The sequence below is a fragment of the Citrus sinensis genome, chromosome 4 (assembly GCF_022201045.2).
Source record: "Citrus sinensis cultivar Valencia sweet orange chromosome 4, DVS_A1.0, whole genome shotgun sequence".
In the NCBI taxonomy this organism is placed as follows: Eukaryota; Viridiplantae; Streptophyta; class Magnoliopsida; order Sapindales; family Rutaceae; genus Citrus; species Citrus sinensis.
Genome location: NC_068559.1, coordinates 14,420,866 through 14,439,568, shown reverse-complemented (window position 1 = coordinate 14,439,568; position 18,703 = coordinate 14,420,866). Strand labels below are relative to the sequence as shown.

Below are 18,703 nucleotides of genomic sequence, written 5' to 3'. Positions count from 1 at the left end.
TCCTTTAAAATGCAAAGACCCAGGCTCCCCCACTATCTCATGTAGCATAGGGAACCACACAATTGAGAATGCTTTGTTGGATTTAGGAGCTAGTGTAAATCTGTTACCTTATTCAGTGTTTGTGAAACTTGGACTTGGAGAATTACACCCAACTCCAGTGGTGTTACAACTTGCAGATCGGTCCACAAAAATACCTCGTGGTATTGTGGAGGACGTGCTTATCCAGGTAGACAAGTTCTATTTTCCTGTTGATTTCATTGTAATTGACACTCAACCAATACAAGATTCAAGGAAGCACATCCCCATTATTCTAAGACGACCTTTCTTGGCAACTGCGGATGCTCACATTCAATGCAGGACTGGAAATATGCATTTGTCTTTCGGCAACATGACTATGGAGCTGAACATCTTCAATATTGCCAAACAACCTCACAGTGCAGATGATGGAATTGTTGATGTGGATTTAATTGAAGCATTAGTTGATGATACTTTTGTTTCAAACCTTAGTGATGATCCTTTACAAACATGTTTAACTCACTTTGGTTTGAATTTTGATATTGACAGATCAGTCGATGAGGTCAACGCCCTACTTGACTCCGCACCATCCTTGGACACTAATAAATGGAAGTCAAGAGTTGAGCAACTAGCACCATCAGAGAAGAAACTCATCCCATCATCAGAATCACCACCGAAACTCGAGCTCAAACCATTACCCAACACTCTGGAATATGCATTTTTGGGAGAAGAATGTACTTTGCCGGTAATCATTTCATCATCCCTTAATGACAAACAAAAAGGTAAGTTGTTAGATGTTTTGAAAGAGCACAAATGGGCATTAGGATGGACCATAGCAGACATAAAAGGTATAAACCCAGTAGACTGCATGCATTACATTCACCTTGATGAAAATGCTAAAACTACTAGGGAGATGCAACGTCGGTTAAATCCTAACATGAAAGAAGTTGTTAGAACAGAAGTCCTTAAGCTATTAGACGCAGGTATCATTTACCCCATTTCTGATAGTTCATGGGTCAGTCCTGTACAAGTTCTCCCCAAAAAGTCAGGAGTCACAGTAGTTACGAATGCTGATAATGAATTGATACCCACTAGAGTAACTACAGGATGGCGTGTATGCATTGATTATAGAAAGTTGAATTCTGTCACACGTAAAGACCATTTTTCTTTACCATTTATCGATCAAATGCTTGATAGATTAGCAGGCCATGAATTTTATTGCTTTCTAGATGGCTACTCAGGATATAATCAGATTCCCATAGCACCAAAAGATCAAGAGAAAACTACTTTCACTTGCCCTTTTAGCACATTTGCATATAGGAGAATGTCATTTGGATTATGTAATGCACCTGCTCTATTTCAACGATGCATGTTGTTGAGTGTTAGAAAATGCATATTTATAAAGGAGAAAACCGTCATTTTACATTTTAAGTCTTACTAACAACCCTTACTTTTATATATTTAACCTTCTTGTGATTTAATTACATGTGTTTTATTTTAATTAAGTATTTTATGTATTTTAGGGGCATTATAGTCATTTCACAATAAAGGAGAGATCAGACGGCAAAACGGACATCACTTTTGAACTCAGGACGGTCGAAAACCTTAGGAGGAGCATAAAAGGAAAAATGGCACTATTCACATGTACGGTACTATTCACGTGTACGGTACTGTATACGTTACTGTTCACGACACTGTTCACATAGACGGATGATGACGTGGCATTGACCGATGATGTGGCATTGACTGATGAGGTGTCACGATCCTGTTGGACTAAAATTCTTATGTACTGTTGATGGTGACGTGGCAGCATATCAGTGGACGAAAAATCTCGCGTACGGTGCATGCATCACACAGGATTTTTTTCAACCAAACCGCGTTACTGTTCATCCGGGTCAAACCGCGTTACTGTTCAAAGTCGGGTCAAACCGTGTTACTGTTCATCCGCGTGGTCAAACCGTGGACTGTTGATTGATGACGTGGCGCAATCCTGAGCGTCCAAACTGTTTTTAATCCGATGGCCATGATTTACTCCATGTATCTATAAAAAGGGGGCCTCCCCCCCTAATTTGATATCTCTGAATCCATTTTTGGACTCTGTTTTCTGTAATTCCTTCTCCATCTTGTATTTTCTTCGTATTTTAATAAATTTCTATTTTGCCCCTAGTTCAATTATGAGTGGCTAATTTTCTTTCAAGCTTGGGTTGAAGGTGAAGTCTCAACATGTGTCATGGGCTTAATTTGGTAAATTTATTTTCTCTTCCCCTCTAGTTTTTGTGGATGTTTTGACTTCTCGTCGACAAATAATACTAATCTTGTCTAGTACCGCCTTGGTTTCACCGGCCCTCTAGTATAAGGTTATTATTATTTGGCACGATAAGCCCTTAGCACCATATTGATTAGAGCGTGGTTCATGAGGTGTGGATTCCCCCCTCATGATTTAATTGGCATTAATAAGGAATATTTAGCCCATGATGCATGTTGATGCGGATCCGAATACCCAAGTACGTCATTTCAATAGAATTATCTTCAATCTATTCTCGCCATTGCAAGTCAAATTTTAGAATTTATTATCGCCATTTCAATTCCAATTTTAGAATAATTTAAATCACTTCCACCACAATTCCAACCACCCATTTACAAAATTAATTCTACATATAATTAAAATCCACCTCCTCGTGGGATCGACACTCGTCACCATTGATCTACACTACAATAGATTCGTGCGCTTGCGAGTACATTAAAATTTGCACAACACATGTTAAGCATTTTTTCTGATATGGTTGAACGATTCCTTGAAGTCTTTATGGATGACTTTTCTGTTTTTGGTGATTCGTTTGATCAATGTTTACATCATCTAACACTAGTTCTGCAGAGATGTATCGAGAAGAACTTGGTCTTAAATTGGGAGAAATGTCATTTTATGGTAAAACAAGGTATTGTTCTCGGTCACATCATTTCGAGCAAAGGTATTGAGGTTGACAAAGCCAAGGTGGATCTCATTTCTAATCTTCCTCCACCCAAAACAGTCAGAGAAGTAAGATCTTTCCTTGGGCATGCTGGTTTCTATAGACGTTTCATTAAAGATTTTAGCAAAGTTTCTAGACCCTTATGCAATTTACTTGCTAAGGATGCACCTTTTGTCTTTAATGATTCATGTCTTGTGTCATTTGAAAAATTAAAGCATTTGTTGACATCATCACCCATCATTCAGCCCCCAAACTGGAGCTTACCATTTGAGCTCATATGTGATGCATCTGACTATGCAGTAGGAGCAATATTAGGACAAAGAATTGATCGAATTTTGCACGTTATTTACTATGCTAGTATGACATTAAATGATGCACAGTTGAACTATTCAACTACTGAAAAAGAAATGCTAGCAGTAGTGTTTGCATTGGAAAAATTTCGATCATATCTCATTGGTTGTAAAATAATTATATTCACGGATCATGCTGCTCTTAAATATCTTCTCACAAAGAAATATGCAAAAGCCAGACTAATTCGTTGAGTGTTACTTTTGTAGGAGTTTGACTTGGAATTCAAAGATAAGAAAGGCACAGAGAATGTTGTGGCAGACCACCTCTCTCGTCTCCATTTTGACACAATTACAGAATTATTACCATTGAATGAGTCATTTCCAAATGAACAATTAATGAATGTGGAAGTATTACCTTGGTATGCTGATATAGTTAATTATCTTGTTACAGGTAAACTTCCAGAGCATTGGACCAAGCAAGACAAGGCTAAATTCTTTGCAGAAATAAAGAATTTCTTTTGGGATGACCCGTATTTGTTCAAGTATTGTGCGGATCAAATTGTTAGACGATGTGTCCCAGAAAGTGAAATTCAGAATATCCTTTCATTCTGCCATGAACAAGCTTGTGGAGGCCATTTCAGCGCTAAGAAAACAGCGACTAAAGTTTTACAATGTGGTTTCTATTGGCCATCTATATTTTGAGACGCTTACACTTTCTGTTCTTCATGTGATAGGTGTCAACGAATGGGGAGCATTACACGAAGGAACATGATGCCACTAAATCCAATTTTAGTGGTTGAGATTTTTTACGTATGGGGTATCGACTTCATGGGACCCTTTCCCCCGTCTTTTGGCCATCAATACATATTGGTTGCTGTTGAGTACGTATCAAAATGGGTAGAAGCAATTCCATGTAGGACCAATGATCACAAGGTGGTGATAGCATTTTTGAAAAGCAACATTGTTTCACGCTTTGGATTCCCTCGAGCAATAATCAGTGATGGTGGTGCCCACTTTTGTAACAAAGCATTCAAAGCTCTTTTGACAAAGTATTCAATCACACACAAAGTGGCGACCCCGTATCATCCGCAAACCAGTGGCCAAGTTGAGATATCCAATCGAGAAATAAAGCACATATTAGAAAAGACGGTGAGGCCAGACAGAAAAGATTGATCATTAAGACTTGATGATGCATTATGGGCATATAGAACGGCTTTCAAGACCCCGATTGGGATGTCACCCTACAGGCTAGTGTATGGAAAAGCTTGCCACCTACCTGTGGAACTCGAGCATCCTGCATATTGGGCCATCAAGAAATTCAATTTTGACATGCAGCAAGCCAGCTCAGAAAGAAGATTACAGCTGGCAGAACTTGAAGAAATTCGCAATGACGCGTACGAAAATGCCAAGATTTACAAGCAACGAATGAAAGTCTTCCATGACAAGCAAATTATGAGAAAATCTTTCACTCCAGGTCAGAAAGTGCTTTTATTCAATTCTCGCTTGCACCTATTCCCAGGTAAGTTACGCTCTCGTTGGTCTGGCCCATTTATTGTTCCTATTGTTTTTCCACATGGGGCAATTGAAATTAAGGACCCAAAGAACGGTGTCACGTTTAAAGTTAATGGTCAAAGATTAAAGCCATATCTAGAATACCAATCACATGGAGAAGACACCGAAATAAATTTGAGTGACCCACCAGATTTGAATTGAATTTTTTTTCTTTTCGTTGATTTAATTTTTTTTCTTTCTTTATATTATTCTTCTGCTAATTGAAATTATTTTTACATAAGTGTGTTTGTTTAACTATTAAGTTTTCTTTTATCGTTTTTAATCATGAGTACCTTACTTAGACCGTTCCTCCTGAACATTCTTAAACCACTTCAACGTGTCAAAACTCATCTCAAAAGACAGATTCAATTTTGTAAAACACAACGCATTTGGGCTCTACAACCACCAGAGTTAGTAGCTTATGTTGAGGGTTTAGAACGCCAACTCCGAGACATTGAGAGAAGTGTTTACGAAATCCAGTTGGAGCTTGAGGTAAATTCAATAAGAGGACGATTTTAATTTTCTTTGTGTGTTTTAATTTGTTTTTCTGTTTGTGTGCTTTAGTTTGTTACCCCGGTGAAGTGGCGGATAACGGTACTCCGTGACAATCAAGTCGGTTACTTCAGTTTCCCATAATAACTGATATTCTGAGGCGAAAGTATGGACAGAAATGAGATTCTAGCGAAGTTTCACAAGCGATTCCCTTCACTTCCTCAGAATGCCCTCCTTACGATCTATAAAGCTCGATCCGAACGCATGCGATTACTCATGAGGAATAACATACCTGCTGACATCCGTTGGTTAATCGAGGCTAAAGTACGGTCGGCAGGTGAGTTACCTCCAAAATTTATTGCATACATGCCTGGTTGTGGTAAAGGAAATTATGCAAGAAAACGACGAGCTCGAAGAATTTCTGTTGCTTGTCATAAGTGTGCCAGAATGAGTTGCAATAAAAACCCATGTTCTTTAGGAATGGTGTCTGATAACAGGGAAGATAAGATTCAATTCATTAGGGATGGCTTGAATAAGGAGTCATTGGATGATATCCTTTTGTCTCTTGAAACGCATCCCAGTGGATATGTGCAAGGAGCGATTCTCCAGTTATGGCCATTATTCCAGAAAGAGCATGCACGATATAGTCTCGGGAATCTGACTATAAACGACCCTGTTTGCCAGTTTATAAGAAAACTGGATAGGAAGCCTATCCTCGACCCATAGAAGGCGTTCAAGCCGTTTCTGGACGTAAAACCAGAGGAAGATGTGAGCCACAGTCACAACTACCTGTAAATATCCTTTTACTTTATTATTTCACTATTGTCTTATTGTTTGCATTATTGTCTTTAATAATTTTATTACTGTTTGCTTTTTTCTTTTTACTGTTTTCTTTTTGACTTGCGAGCCACGTGCTTTACGCATTATTTGACACTGACATATTACCTCATACACAACCATGACCCACTATCACCGAGATTCTTAAATGTGATTTTCTTTTTGTCAAGCACTCACAAATTGTTTTCGAGAAGTATCACAATGGCAGCTACTCCCAATAGACAATTCAAGAACATTTGTGTGCTTTCTGGATTTACCTATGGCAAACATAAAGAGTTCGTTGAGGCAGCTATAGATCTTGGTCGAAGCATAGCAGCGAGAAAATTACACTTGGTGTATGGAGGAAGTAACCGAGGGTTATCAAAAATGGTCTCAGAAGCAGCTTTTATCAGAGGAAGTCAAGTGTTAGGCATCATCCCAAGAGCCCTAAAACCTTTGGGCAGTTCGTCTGACTCATCAACTGGAGAAGAGTTAGTCGTCTCAGGTATGCAAGAAAGAATAACTGAAATGCTTAATCATGCTGATGCTTTTATTTTCCTTCCAGGAGATCTTGCAACACTAGAGGCACTTATCACACTAGCATCTTGGGCCCATCTGCACATCCACCAAAAACCCATCGGTTTGTTAAATGTCAATAACTTTTATGATGGCTTTATCGCATTTCTTAACCATGCAATAAAAAACTATTTCATTCCTTCTAATGTAAAAAAACTTTTTATTTGTGCTCACACTGCTAATGAGCTACTTGATATGTTACAAGCTTATCGACCGGAGCCAGACCCCTGGACCTTTGTGTTGGAGCGTCCAAATAATGATAGTAACAGTAGCCGCAGTAAGAAGTACAAATTAGATTTAACTCTCCGCCTGTAAATATTTTCTTCTGTGTTGCACCACCTAGGTGATGTCTTCTAAACTCTACTTCTTTCATTTCAAACATTGAGGACAATGTTTTGTTCTGGTTGGGGGGAGGGAATAGTCGACAATTGTGGAATTTTGGTTAAGTTTTTACTAATTTTTTGTTGTAGAAACTAACTGTTGCTAACTTTTTGTGTTAAAGATGGCTGAATATGGAGTGTAGTTACTCTAGAAACGCATCTTCATTGTTTAAAAAAAAATTCAAAAAAAAAAATTAGACATTTTCTTTTTCTTTATTAAGTTTTGATGTTTATTTTTCTTCTTTTTAATTTCTCCTCTATGAATATACATTTTCCAACTTTTGAGTCGAAGATGGCTGAATATGGAGTGTAGTGCCTCTAGAAACGCATCTTCTTAGTAAAAAAAAAAAACCATTTTCTTTTTCTATCATTTTAAGTGTACTTTTTCTAATTTATTTTTTGCATCATTTTCACATTTCTGCATACATATTTTCCTTTCATGTTTAGAATAGGTTGGGGGGTAGAATGTTGTTTAAAAAAAAAATTGTGTGATTTGTTTTAACATTGGATGACATGATTAATTTCAAATTTTAGTATTTGTATTATCTTTGGTCTTAAGTGATGTTACATTATGTTTGCTACTCTACATGTTGATGTCGGAGACAAATATGCGTTGCTTGAAGGAATGAACATGTCATAATAAGTACCAAGTGAGTTTTTGAGCCTATCATTTTTCTTGGAGAGTAACCCTTTTGCCCATTCTTTATACAGCTTAACAGTTTATTATTGTATACACGATCTCTAGATTTCTTTTGAGTTAACCCTTAATAAAAAAAAAAGAAGAAAAAGAGAAAAAAAAGAAAAAAAAAAGTGTGTTGCTACATTTGGAGGCCCATTTAACTAGTAGATATGGAAGGTTATTTAGAGCCCTAAAAGACGATGGAAAGGCCATCTTTGATCCGTTTGAGCCTTTCTAGCCATCACTTTTATTAAATATCCATAGTTAACCCTTTTGAGCCTTTAAAAAAAAAAACATTTTCTTTGTCAACTTATCATCTTGACCCACTCCGATTTGGAATATTATCCGATATCTTATAAGTTCCATCACCTATTTATGTTTGAGAAAATGTAAATAATTATGTTGTTCAGTGAAGTTATACTAAAAAAAAAAAAAAAACAACAACAAAACAAAAGTTGTTGTTTCAAAAGAATAAAAATAACAATAATAGGTGAAATCCACCTTGCAACTTCCAAAAAATAAAAAAATAAAAAAATTCTTTGCATTTTTCTCAAACATACACTTTGTTTTCCTTATTTCCTTTCTTTGTTAACCATATCCCTAGCCTACGTTACATCCTAATAAAAGTCCTTCCTGATTTTAGGGAACTATAATCTGAAGTAGAAGCTAGTTATATAGGCTAAAAAGATGTAGTGGTGCATATAAAAAAAATAAATAAATAAATTGGGTTGACTAACAATTTTTATTTGACTTGAGATCGTATTATTTTTAAGCTGAGGGCATATTTATTTCATCTTGGTGAGAGCATGTGATATCACTTCTTCATTATTTTCTCTCAATTACCATTCATTGGAGTGACTATTTTTATTGGGTTTAATTTATTTGTAAGAGTGTCACTACTTCCAGTGAGATTTTGGGGTTTGACATGTCATTCTTGAAAGTAGCTATAACAAAGTCTACTGGGCTGATTCATGTGGATGGTTGATGTGGATGTGATGTTGCTTTAGACTGGAGATAATGCTTATACTTTTATTTGATTGCTATCATTAATCTGATTGAATAAACACAAGTGTTTCTAAAAAAAAAAAAAAATCATTTTGAATTTGAATTTTGTTTTCGCTTTATTTGCTAGGGACTAGCAATAAGCTGGTTGGGGGGTGTGTTGAGTGTTAGAAAATGCATATTTATAAAGGAGAAAACCGTCATTTTACATTTCAAGTCTTACTAACAACCCTTACTTTTATGTATTTAACATTCTTGTGATTTAATTACGTGTGTTTTATTTTAATTAAGTAATTTATGTATTTTAGGGGCATTATAGTCATTTCACAATAAAGGAGAGATCAGACGGCAAAACGGACATCACTTTTGAACTCAGGACCGTCGAAAACCTTAGGAGGAGCATAAAAGGAAAAATGACACTATTCACATGTACGGTACTATTCACGTATACGGGACTGTATACGTTACTGTTCACGGCACTGTTCACATAGACGGATCGATGACGTGGCATTGACCGATGACGTGGCATTGACCGATGATGTGGCATTGACTGATGAGGTGTCACGATCCTGTTGGACTAAAATTCTTATGTACTGTTGATGGTGACGTGGCAGCATATCAGTGGACGAAAAATCTCGCGTACGGTGCATGCATCACACAGGATTTTTTTCAACCAAACCGCGTTACTGTTCATCCGGGTCAAACCGCGTTACTGTTCAAAGTCAGGTCAAACCGTGTTACTGTTCATCCGCGTGGTCAAACCGTGGACTGTTGACTGATGACGTGGCGCAATCCTGAGCGTCCAAACTGTTTTTAATCCGATGGCCATGATTTACTCCATGTATCTATAAAAAGGGGGCCTCTCCCCCCTAATTTGATATCTCTGAATCCATTTTTGGGATCCATTTTCTGTAATTCCTTCTCCATCTTGTATTTTCTTCGTATTTAGTAAATTCCCATTTTGCCCCTAGTTCAATTATGAGTGGCTAATTTTCTTTCAAGCTTGGGTTGAAGGTGAAGTCTCAACATGTGTCATGGGCTTAATTTGGTAAATTTATTTTCTCTTCCCCTCTAGTTTTTGTGGATGTTTTGACTTCTCGTCGACAAATAATACTAATCTTGTCTAGTACCGCCTTGGTTTCACCGGCCCTCTAGTATAAGGTTATTATTATTTGGCACGATAAGCCCTTAGCACCATATTGATTAGAGCGTGGTTCATGAGGTGTGGATTCCCCCCTCATGATTTAATTGGCATTAATACGGATTATTTAGCCCATGATGCATGTTGATACGGATCCAGATACCCAAGTACGTCAATTTAATAGATTTTCTCTTCAATTTATTCTCTCCATTGCAATTCCAATTTTAGAATTTATTCTCGCAATTTTAATTTAATTATTAGCATATTCCAAATCATTTCCACCATAAATCCAACTACCCATTTACAAAATTAATTCTATATATAATTAAAATCCACCTCCTTGTGGGATCGACACTCGTCACCATTAGTCTATACTACAATAGATTCGTGCGCTTGCGAGTACATTAAAATTTGCACAACAAAGAGCGTACTCATTTCTGCCCTTTCGTTCTTGACAAATCTCTTTTCAATTTCTGTAAGAAACTCTTTAGCCGTAGTTATCCTTGCAGACATAAAGCCCCTGAATGGTTCCGGAATGACCTTCTTCATGATCATGATACACATGTAATTTGATCTCTCCCACCTTTCCATATCCCTCTTGTCATCAAGGGTACTTTCATCCGTAATAGGTGGGGGAGAATCAACCCATAACACAAGGCCAAGATCCATGATTACGAGAACTATTGGGAGGTTCTCGTGCCATGATTTGAAGTTAGAGTCATTTAGCATAGAAATAGAATTGATATTGGCAGTAATATTAGCAGCAAACATAACTGAATCCATAACGTTGAATTGCTCTCTAGGGTTATGTGGTTGACCTTCTAGATCTACACGTTCTCCTAGAAGGTCATTTAATTCTCTCAAGACTCTCTTTCTGATGATGAGATGTCAGAAAAGAATAGAATGATACATGTAACATGGGGACCATAACCACTTATTATATCTAATATTAGTGATGATTATTTGCCCACAATAGAAATATTTTGTGTTAGATTAATATATTTTATCTATTTTTTTTAATGTTTAAATTTTAATTTCTTATTTATATTAATAAAATCCAGAATTGAGTATTGTATGCGAATTATTTAAGCTATTGTCATAAATTTGTAGTTTGAATTATATAATTTAATTTTTTATGTATTATTAAAAGTATTTTTTAATATTTGTGACAAAACCCGAAAAGAAATCAACTGCTACTTTTGAGTGAATTTGATAATTGTCAAAATCCACAACGGGTAGGCTTTTTTAAAAAATAAAAATCCGTTGCGAGTTATGGGTGAGTTTGGTAATTTAAATTTATGACAAAGCTGCGGCAGATTATGCTCATTGCCATTCCTATTCCAAAATTTTAAGGAATGGTTCGATACATATAAAAGATACTTTGACTTTCAAGTCAGCGTTTGATTTCTTAAAAAATGTAAAAAAGTACGGAGAAATGTGAGAAAGAATGTGTTGATTCTTCCTTTAGATTTTATTTCTAAACCCTTTTTAATTGGTTTGATATTTTTATTTATAGAAAAATTCAACTATAAAAGATTAAACCTTTCTAGATCTATTTCACCTCAACCCCTTTTTTTAGTTTAATTTAGTCTTTCTCGTTATTTATATATCACGCGACTCATATATTTTTTTAAAAAAAAAATTAATATATTTTTTACTTCAAACATTTAGAATCTCCAAATTTATTTTGCGTTTACCGACACCTGACGCAGTATAAGTGATCAAATTTTATAATATTTAGAGGCACATGTACGTAAATTGATCACTTAGAAGATCTTTAATAATCATAATAATTGATTGTTCAAGGATATATTAGTGTAAGCGTGAATTCGCATTCCACTAAAAGAAAGCGACAAATCTGCTTTCTAGAGTCTATAATAACATATTAACAAAGGCCGTCATAAGTCATAAATATGTTGTGGAGATAGACTACAAGTGCCAATTATCAAGAGGCACAATTAAAGATGTACATAATGTTTATGGACTGTGGAGCCCATTCCCATCACATCTAACGTAAGGGATGATCAGATTTTTTTTACTGTGCTCAATTTTGTGCTTGTGGACAAAAGAGAAACATTTTTGTAAAGTTTAAAATAATATATTTTAAAGCCTGCCATAGTTAAAATAATCGATGATGAAACTCTATCACAGCTTTATGATTAATAAATTAGGGCAGATGTACATTGTTGACTAGGAAGATTTTAATATACAAACGAAAAAGGAAAAAGAAGAGCTGCACTTTCTAAAATTAAAAAGGATGATACTATTTAAATATAATAATTAAAATTTTAATTTATTTAATAATACTAATAACATTAAAATATTTTTAGTATTTAAAATGTAAATTATTATATGTGATAATATATTTTTATTTATTTTAAATTTTTTAAAATAAATTTTTAGGTTAAATAAATTTTACAATTAATGAAATATATCTCACGTATTAATAATACTAAAATTATTTATATAATATTCAAAATAATTTAAATTTTTATATATTTATTCTAATATTATGTTTTATTATTATAAAATTTACTTTAAAGTAATAAATATGTAATAATATAATATTAAAATAAATGTAATAATTTATATATTATTAAATTTATTTTAATATTATATTTCTATTTATTATAACTCATTAGATTCAATTTTATGCTAATTGAATCAAAAGATATTATTATCAAAAGGGCTATGTCATTTTGGTATTCTTTATAGAAAACTTGGGATCTGCATAATAATTTCTCTAAACTTTTGGGTGTAGTAAATTATAATAATAATTGATTGTATAAAGAATATAGGAGAGTAATATTTTGACCCTATAATTTTTGTAAACCCACTCTATTTCTAAAAGATAAAAAAATTAAATAATTTTAAAAATTCTAGATGAAGAAGAATTTTAGAGAATTACTTAACTAAATCTATCTTAATTTTATTTTTTTGTGACTAAGAATTTTTTATTATATTTGGCTATTGACAACTAAGATTGCTTCAGCTTAAATGTAAATTGATTATTTTACCAAAAGTAAAAGTACCAAGAATTTATTTTAATTGCAATAATATTTTTAAAATTTCATAAAAAAATCATTGTTTTTAAATGGTGTGTCAATTCTACATTGTTAGTATGATTATTGATCTTTTTTTAAAGGAAATGATTATTAATCTATAATTAAACTAAAATGTCTTTATAGTATAATACTTATGTAAATTATCGGACTATCAAATTTATGTTATCAAAATATAAAATATTAAAAAATAATAAATTTTATTTTTAAAAAGTTGGATTATAGATCAAAACATTAAATATCTAAACTACTATATATAAGAGCACATACTTATTGGGATAATTAGGTTATTTTATGTTATAATATTAAAATAGTCAAATAAAACTTTTGTCAAAGCAACCTTAATGGTTAAAGATGGTCAAAGAAACCTAAGTAATTAAAAAATTATAATAAGGATTTAGTTAATTAATTAGATATAATTTTCTAAAACAATGTGAACTTGCTGTAAATAGTTTTAGAAGTGAGGTGGGTTTACATAAATAGTGAAATGAAAATATCCCTGCCCATGAATATATTATGGATGGTGAAAGTATGAATTAGCATTCGACGAAGGAAGAAAATGTTCGATTGTCGATTACTATGTACTTTCAAATTGTTACTACCCAAAAAATCTGCTTTATAATATCTACAACAAATATAATGATAGGATTCAGTGTTGATCTAATTTTTTACAAAATTATGACTGACAATTATTGAATAATAATGTCTGTGAGATTAAGTCTTAGTAATGCATTTTATAACGTACACATTGCACAAAGATTTTAAAGATATAAGCACTTGATCCAAATTCTAAGACAATTAAGTCCCTAAATGTTTCTCACTTTTATCACTTAATTTCTTATTTTTTTAAAAAAATTACCCATCCTATCCCTCACCATACTATTATAACCATTTTATCAGTCTACTATGTCTATGTGTTTGTCAAAGGGTAATAGCCAATTAAAACTGTAAAACTCGAGCATTGAAATTAAAACTTTAGCCTTTAGGAATGCAATAGATAATTAAAGAAGTTGTGGACCTAAATGGTGAAAACGATATATGTTAAGGATCTAAGGATTATTATTCTCGGCAACATATTACAAAGAAAGTTATATAAATATGTGGAGATAACCTTCCAGGTGCTAGATTGAGCACCAAAATATCACGAAAATGGAATTAGATCTGTTGTGGCTGATTCTTGCAATTGCAGCAGGAAGTTACATTATTGTGTATGCGTTTGTGAGGAGAGTAAACGAGTGGTATCATGTAAGCAAATTGGGAGAGAAGAGACATTTTCTTCCTCCAGGTGATATGGGCTGGCCTTTCCTCGGCAATATGCCGTCGTTTCTTCGAGCTTATAGATCCAACAATCCAGAAACCTTCATCGACAGCATAGTCGAAAGGTGTGAACCCTTCTCTCTATAACAAAACACTTGCTTTGTTTTCTTTTTTCTTTTTTAAATAATTTTCCCTTCGACTCTGTTATTGATGTCTGGCAGTTGTACTGTGAAAGTTATGTCTTAATTTTTATTCTGTTCGAATATATGTAACTTAAAGGTCGCAGTATCTTAATAATCAACGAATACGATTTATTGCAGGTATGGTCGAACAGGAGTGTACAAAACCCACCTATTTGGTAACCCAAGCATCATAGTGAGTTCACCACAAACATGCAGACGAGTGTTGATGGACGATGAGAAATTTGGGCTTGGTTACGGTAAATCAATGACTCGATTAGCTGGAAAAAACACATTTGTTAACATTGCAAAATCAGAACACAGGCGCCTCCGCAAAATGATGACAAGTCTGATGATTAGTCATGAGGCACTTGTCATGTATATTGGGAACACTGAGGATGTTGCAATTGCTTCGCTTGAGGAATGGGCTGCCGCATCGAAGGATGAGCCAATTGAGTTCTTCTGTGAAACTAGCAAGCTTTCTCTGAAGTTCATTATGCGTATACTTTTTGGGTCCACTAGTGATTCAATTTTTTCGTCTGTGGAGAAGCACTATATTGATGTACATGATGGGGTTCACTCTACGGCCATTAATCTTCCTGGTTTTGCTTTCCACAAAGCACTCAAGGTACAATTTCTTATTTCTATTACGTAATACCATATATATGAAATTTATATCAGTAGAGTAATGATTTGGTGCGAGCTGAGAAAGCACACAGCACGGTTGTTTCTCTTATGTTTTGAAACATGCATAATCGTGCACCGGAACAAAATCCTATGTTTGTGTATAGATAATTTGCTAAATATCATTGAGACATATTTTAGGATTCAAAATTTATTTACAGAAAATTGAATTATCATTAAATCAAAACTAAGGATAAGGATAAGGATAAGGACCCTTTTATAAACTGATCATATCTGAACTTTAAAAGATTTTTTAACACATATTTACTTTTATTATGTATGGTCAAAATTTACTAAATTTTTTACATAAGAAAAGTATAAACTTTACTGTTTCATCAAAAGAGTGCGTGTGTAATTATATTTTAAAAGCGAGCCAATGGCCATTGTGTCGGCAGTGAAGATTATAGGCAAAAAACAACCAAAAAAAGAAAAAAATATGAATCTGTCCGTTAGATTAAAAAAAAAAAAAAGAAATGTGGATGCTCCCATTTTATATCTGCCCCTATATATGTTAAAAAAGAATTTTTTTTAAAAAAATCAGGCACGAAAAATGCTAGTAAAGATTCTTCAAAAGGTAGTTGATGAGAGAAAGGCAATGAAGAAAAATGGTGAGCAAACGGCAAAGAGAGGCATGATTGATTTAATGATGGAGATTGAAGATGAGAGTGGTAAAAAGCTACAGGATGAAGACATTGTAGATTTGCTAATCGTATTATTGTTAGGAGCTCATGATGGCCCCACGCATACTATAATGTGGGCAACAATTTATCTATACGGGCACCCACAAATACTGCAAAAAGCCAAGGTATTGTTCAATTGATTACAAGTTAAGCATTTAATATTTTGCAGCTTAATTAAAGCACATTTATTGATGGATAATATTAATAGAAATCTTTAGCTGCCTTTAAAAGATCTCACTTTCAAAATTATTGCTCTAAAAATTAACTCTACTTCATAGGAAGAACAAGAGGAGATCATAAAGACACGACCATCTTCGCAGAAAGGATTGAGTCTTCAGGAAATTAAACAAATGGAGTATCTTTCTAAGGTAAATATATTTTTTTTTATGGAACAAGGGGTTACGATAATTATTTTTTAAAAACAAAAAATGTAGGGCAACTCAAGGCACGGAATAAGACCAGGTTGACATTGAGGTGGAGAGTATATAGGGCTAAAGAGTACTATGGCGCCTGCAGATTTAAAAAACAAAATTAGGATTAAAAAGTCTATATTGGCCCCTGCATAATTAGTGTATAAAATTTATATATTGGATAATAAAGTAATTTAATAGTTGCCATCAAGGCGCACTAATAGTTGACAGCTTTTGTAGTTTTAAGGCTTGGAAATTTTGTATGAGTGGAGGCTCTTTTGTTTTGTAACTATTTTCCTTCATAAATTATAAATGCTGTTTCTTTTTTTGATATAGTGTTGACGTTAAATATTAGTCTTAGTAATATTTTTTTTCATTTTGATGATTTGATTTGGTAAGTAATTTATTATTTTTAAGAACTTGAAAGTTGAGAGTTAAATTTGGCCTCACGGAAGTTTCCGCTGAGCTCCACCCTTGAGTTGACATGTGTAGCTCTTAATAACTTGCATAATTGATTAGTGTATGATTATTGATTTAGGTAATTGATGAAACATTGCGCTTAATGAATCTGCCATTTTTGGATTTTCGAGAGGCAAAAACAGATGCTAACATCAAAGGTCAGTTACTGCAAATCATGAGTTCCTACTATTTTCTTACTCGTATAAATATACTTTCCTTAGTCTCTCTTGTATTATTACAAAAAAATTATATAATTCAGGTTACACCATACCAAAAGGATGGAAAGTTTTAATTTGGAATAGAGCTGTTCATATGGATCCTGATAATTTTTCTGCCCCAAAAGAATTTGATCCTTCAAGATGGGATGTAAGTTTCATACTTAACATCATTTCAATTGGACATTTTATATTTATCTGAAGTCTGGGTAACGGGTACTTAGTCCTCAAGTTTAAGCCAAAACTTCAAGTTTCAGCCAGACCCATAAATTACGCAAAATGTTTTATTATATATTAATTTGTTTTCGTTAAAATCTATTAAATTATTATCTACTTCTTACTTGTCTGCATGTCACTTTAATTTTCTTTTTTTCCCCAAATTTATTTTAATGAGACAAAAGTGTTATTTGACCGTGCAAAGTTAGATCAAATAACTACGAAAATAACAAAAAATGTTTCGAATGATTTTTTTTTAAATGTAGGGTCTAACTCGGTAAATGGCCAAAACCCTTGGTATTGATGGACTGCTTACCCTTGTTTGAACTATATATTATAATATGCATATAATTATATTGGTAGCTCACAGATTGTTATTTTCCTGACTTGGTAAGCAGAATAATGCAGCCGAACCAGGATCTTTCATTCCATTTGGAGGAGGATCAAGGAGATGCCTTGGAATTGATGTGGCCAAAATAGAAGTCTCCATTTTTCTTCATTATTTTCTTCTTAACTACAAGTGAGTTTTCTTTATTTATCAACAAAATATTTTTTTTAATTTTTATTTTTTTCAACAATTACATTTAAGTTGAAAAGGGTTGACATTCCAACTATTAATTCTTTTTCTCTCTGCATAATTGCAGGCTGGAACAACTTAATCCTGAGAGCCCAATAGTGTACTTACCTACAACAAGGCCTTCCGACAATTGTCCTGCCAGAGTTATTAAACTGAAATGATCATCCAGAGTTTTTCGATAGATTATTCGCGCATTACATATGCGGCCTAGTTTGTATGTTCAAAATATGTTAAGAGGAGCCACTTGAGCTTGTAGCCCAGTGGTGGAGCCCAGTGGTGGATCATTGCCCTCAAAGTTAAGCATGACTATGAGGGCAATGGTTCGAGTCCTCACAGACTCAACCTCCCTCAATTAAACATAATTGTGTGAAGATTTTTTATAGCGTCTTTCTCCCTTGCGAAATGCGAGTGGAGTAGAGACATTCCTCCTCCGTGAGGGGTATTTGGATGGACATGTACTTCATAGAATAAAAATATAATAATATAAGTCTCATGTATATATATCTGATTATAAATATCAGTGTAATGATCTGTTGTCATAGCAGTTGTATATATCTCTGTGTAATACAGTAAATGCGAGTGGAGTAGAGACATCCCTCCTCTGTGAAGGGTATTTGGATGTACATGTACTTCATAGAATAAAAATATAATAATATAAGTCTCATGTATATATATCTGATTGTAAATATCATTGTAATGACTTGTTGTCATAGCAGTTGTATATATCTCTGTGTAATACAGTATCCTGATGCTTAATCAGTTTAAAAAAATATATATATATATATGTTAAGAGGAAATGGCATTTAACTGCTTAGTCTCTAATAAAAATTTTAATAACCTATTTCTTCCACGTGTTAAGACTGTAACAAAATATATATAAAAAAAAATTATTATAGGATATAGTGAGATTGTCAGTTTTTCTCCTATTAAAATTAATATATACCATTTACACTTCTATTACTCATAATATTTTTAAAAAAAATCCTTGGTACTAAAAATTTAAAGGTAATTAAAGAAGGGTAAGTAGGCTATTTGTTTGATAATTTATCTTGA

General features: G+C 33.7%; 1 protein-coding gene and 1 pseudogene across 2 annotated transcripts; both read left to right on the top strand.

The window, feature by feature from the left end:
• The first annotated feature begins 946 nt into the window (after positions 1-946).
• Positions 947-4,372, top strand: LOC127901937 (uncharacterized; annotated as a pseudogene).
• A 9,679-nt stretch (positions 4,373-14,051) lies between these two features.
• LOC102614081 (beta-amyrin 11-oxidase-like) lies at positions 14,052-18,498 on the top strand. 2 transcript variants are annotated; one of them, XM_006485366.4, is made up of 8 exons: positions 14,054-14,355; positions 14,551-15,037; positions 15,635-15,898; positions 16,052-16,141; positions 16,722-16,800; positions 16,902-17,008; positions 17,472-17,593; positions 17,718-18,498. In XM_006485366.4, exons 1-8 carry the CDS (start codon positions 14,123-14,125, stop codon positions 17,809-17,811), a joined length of 1,476 nt encoding a protein of 491 aa, XP_006485429.1. In that variant the 5' UTR covers positions 14,054-14,122; the 3' UTR covers positions 17,812-18,498. The 2 variants fall into 2 exon arrangements, with proteins under 2 accessions (XP_024956100.1, XP_006485429.1); XM_025100332.2 differs by lacking the exons at positions 16,722-16,800; positions 16,902-17,008 and having other exon boundaries at positions 14,052-14,355.
• Positions 18,499-18,703: the final 205 nt, after the last annotated feature.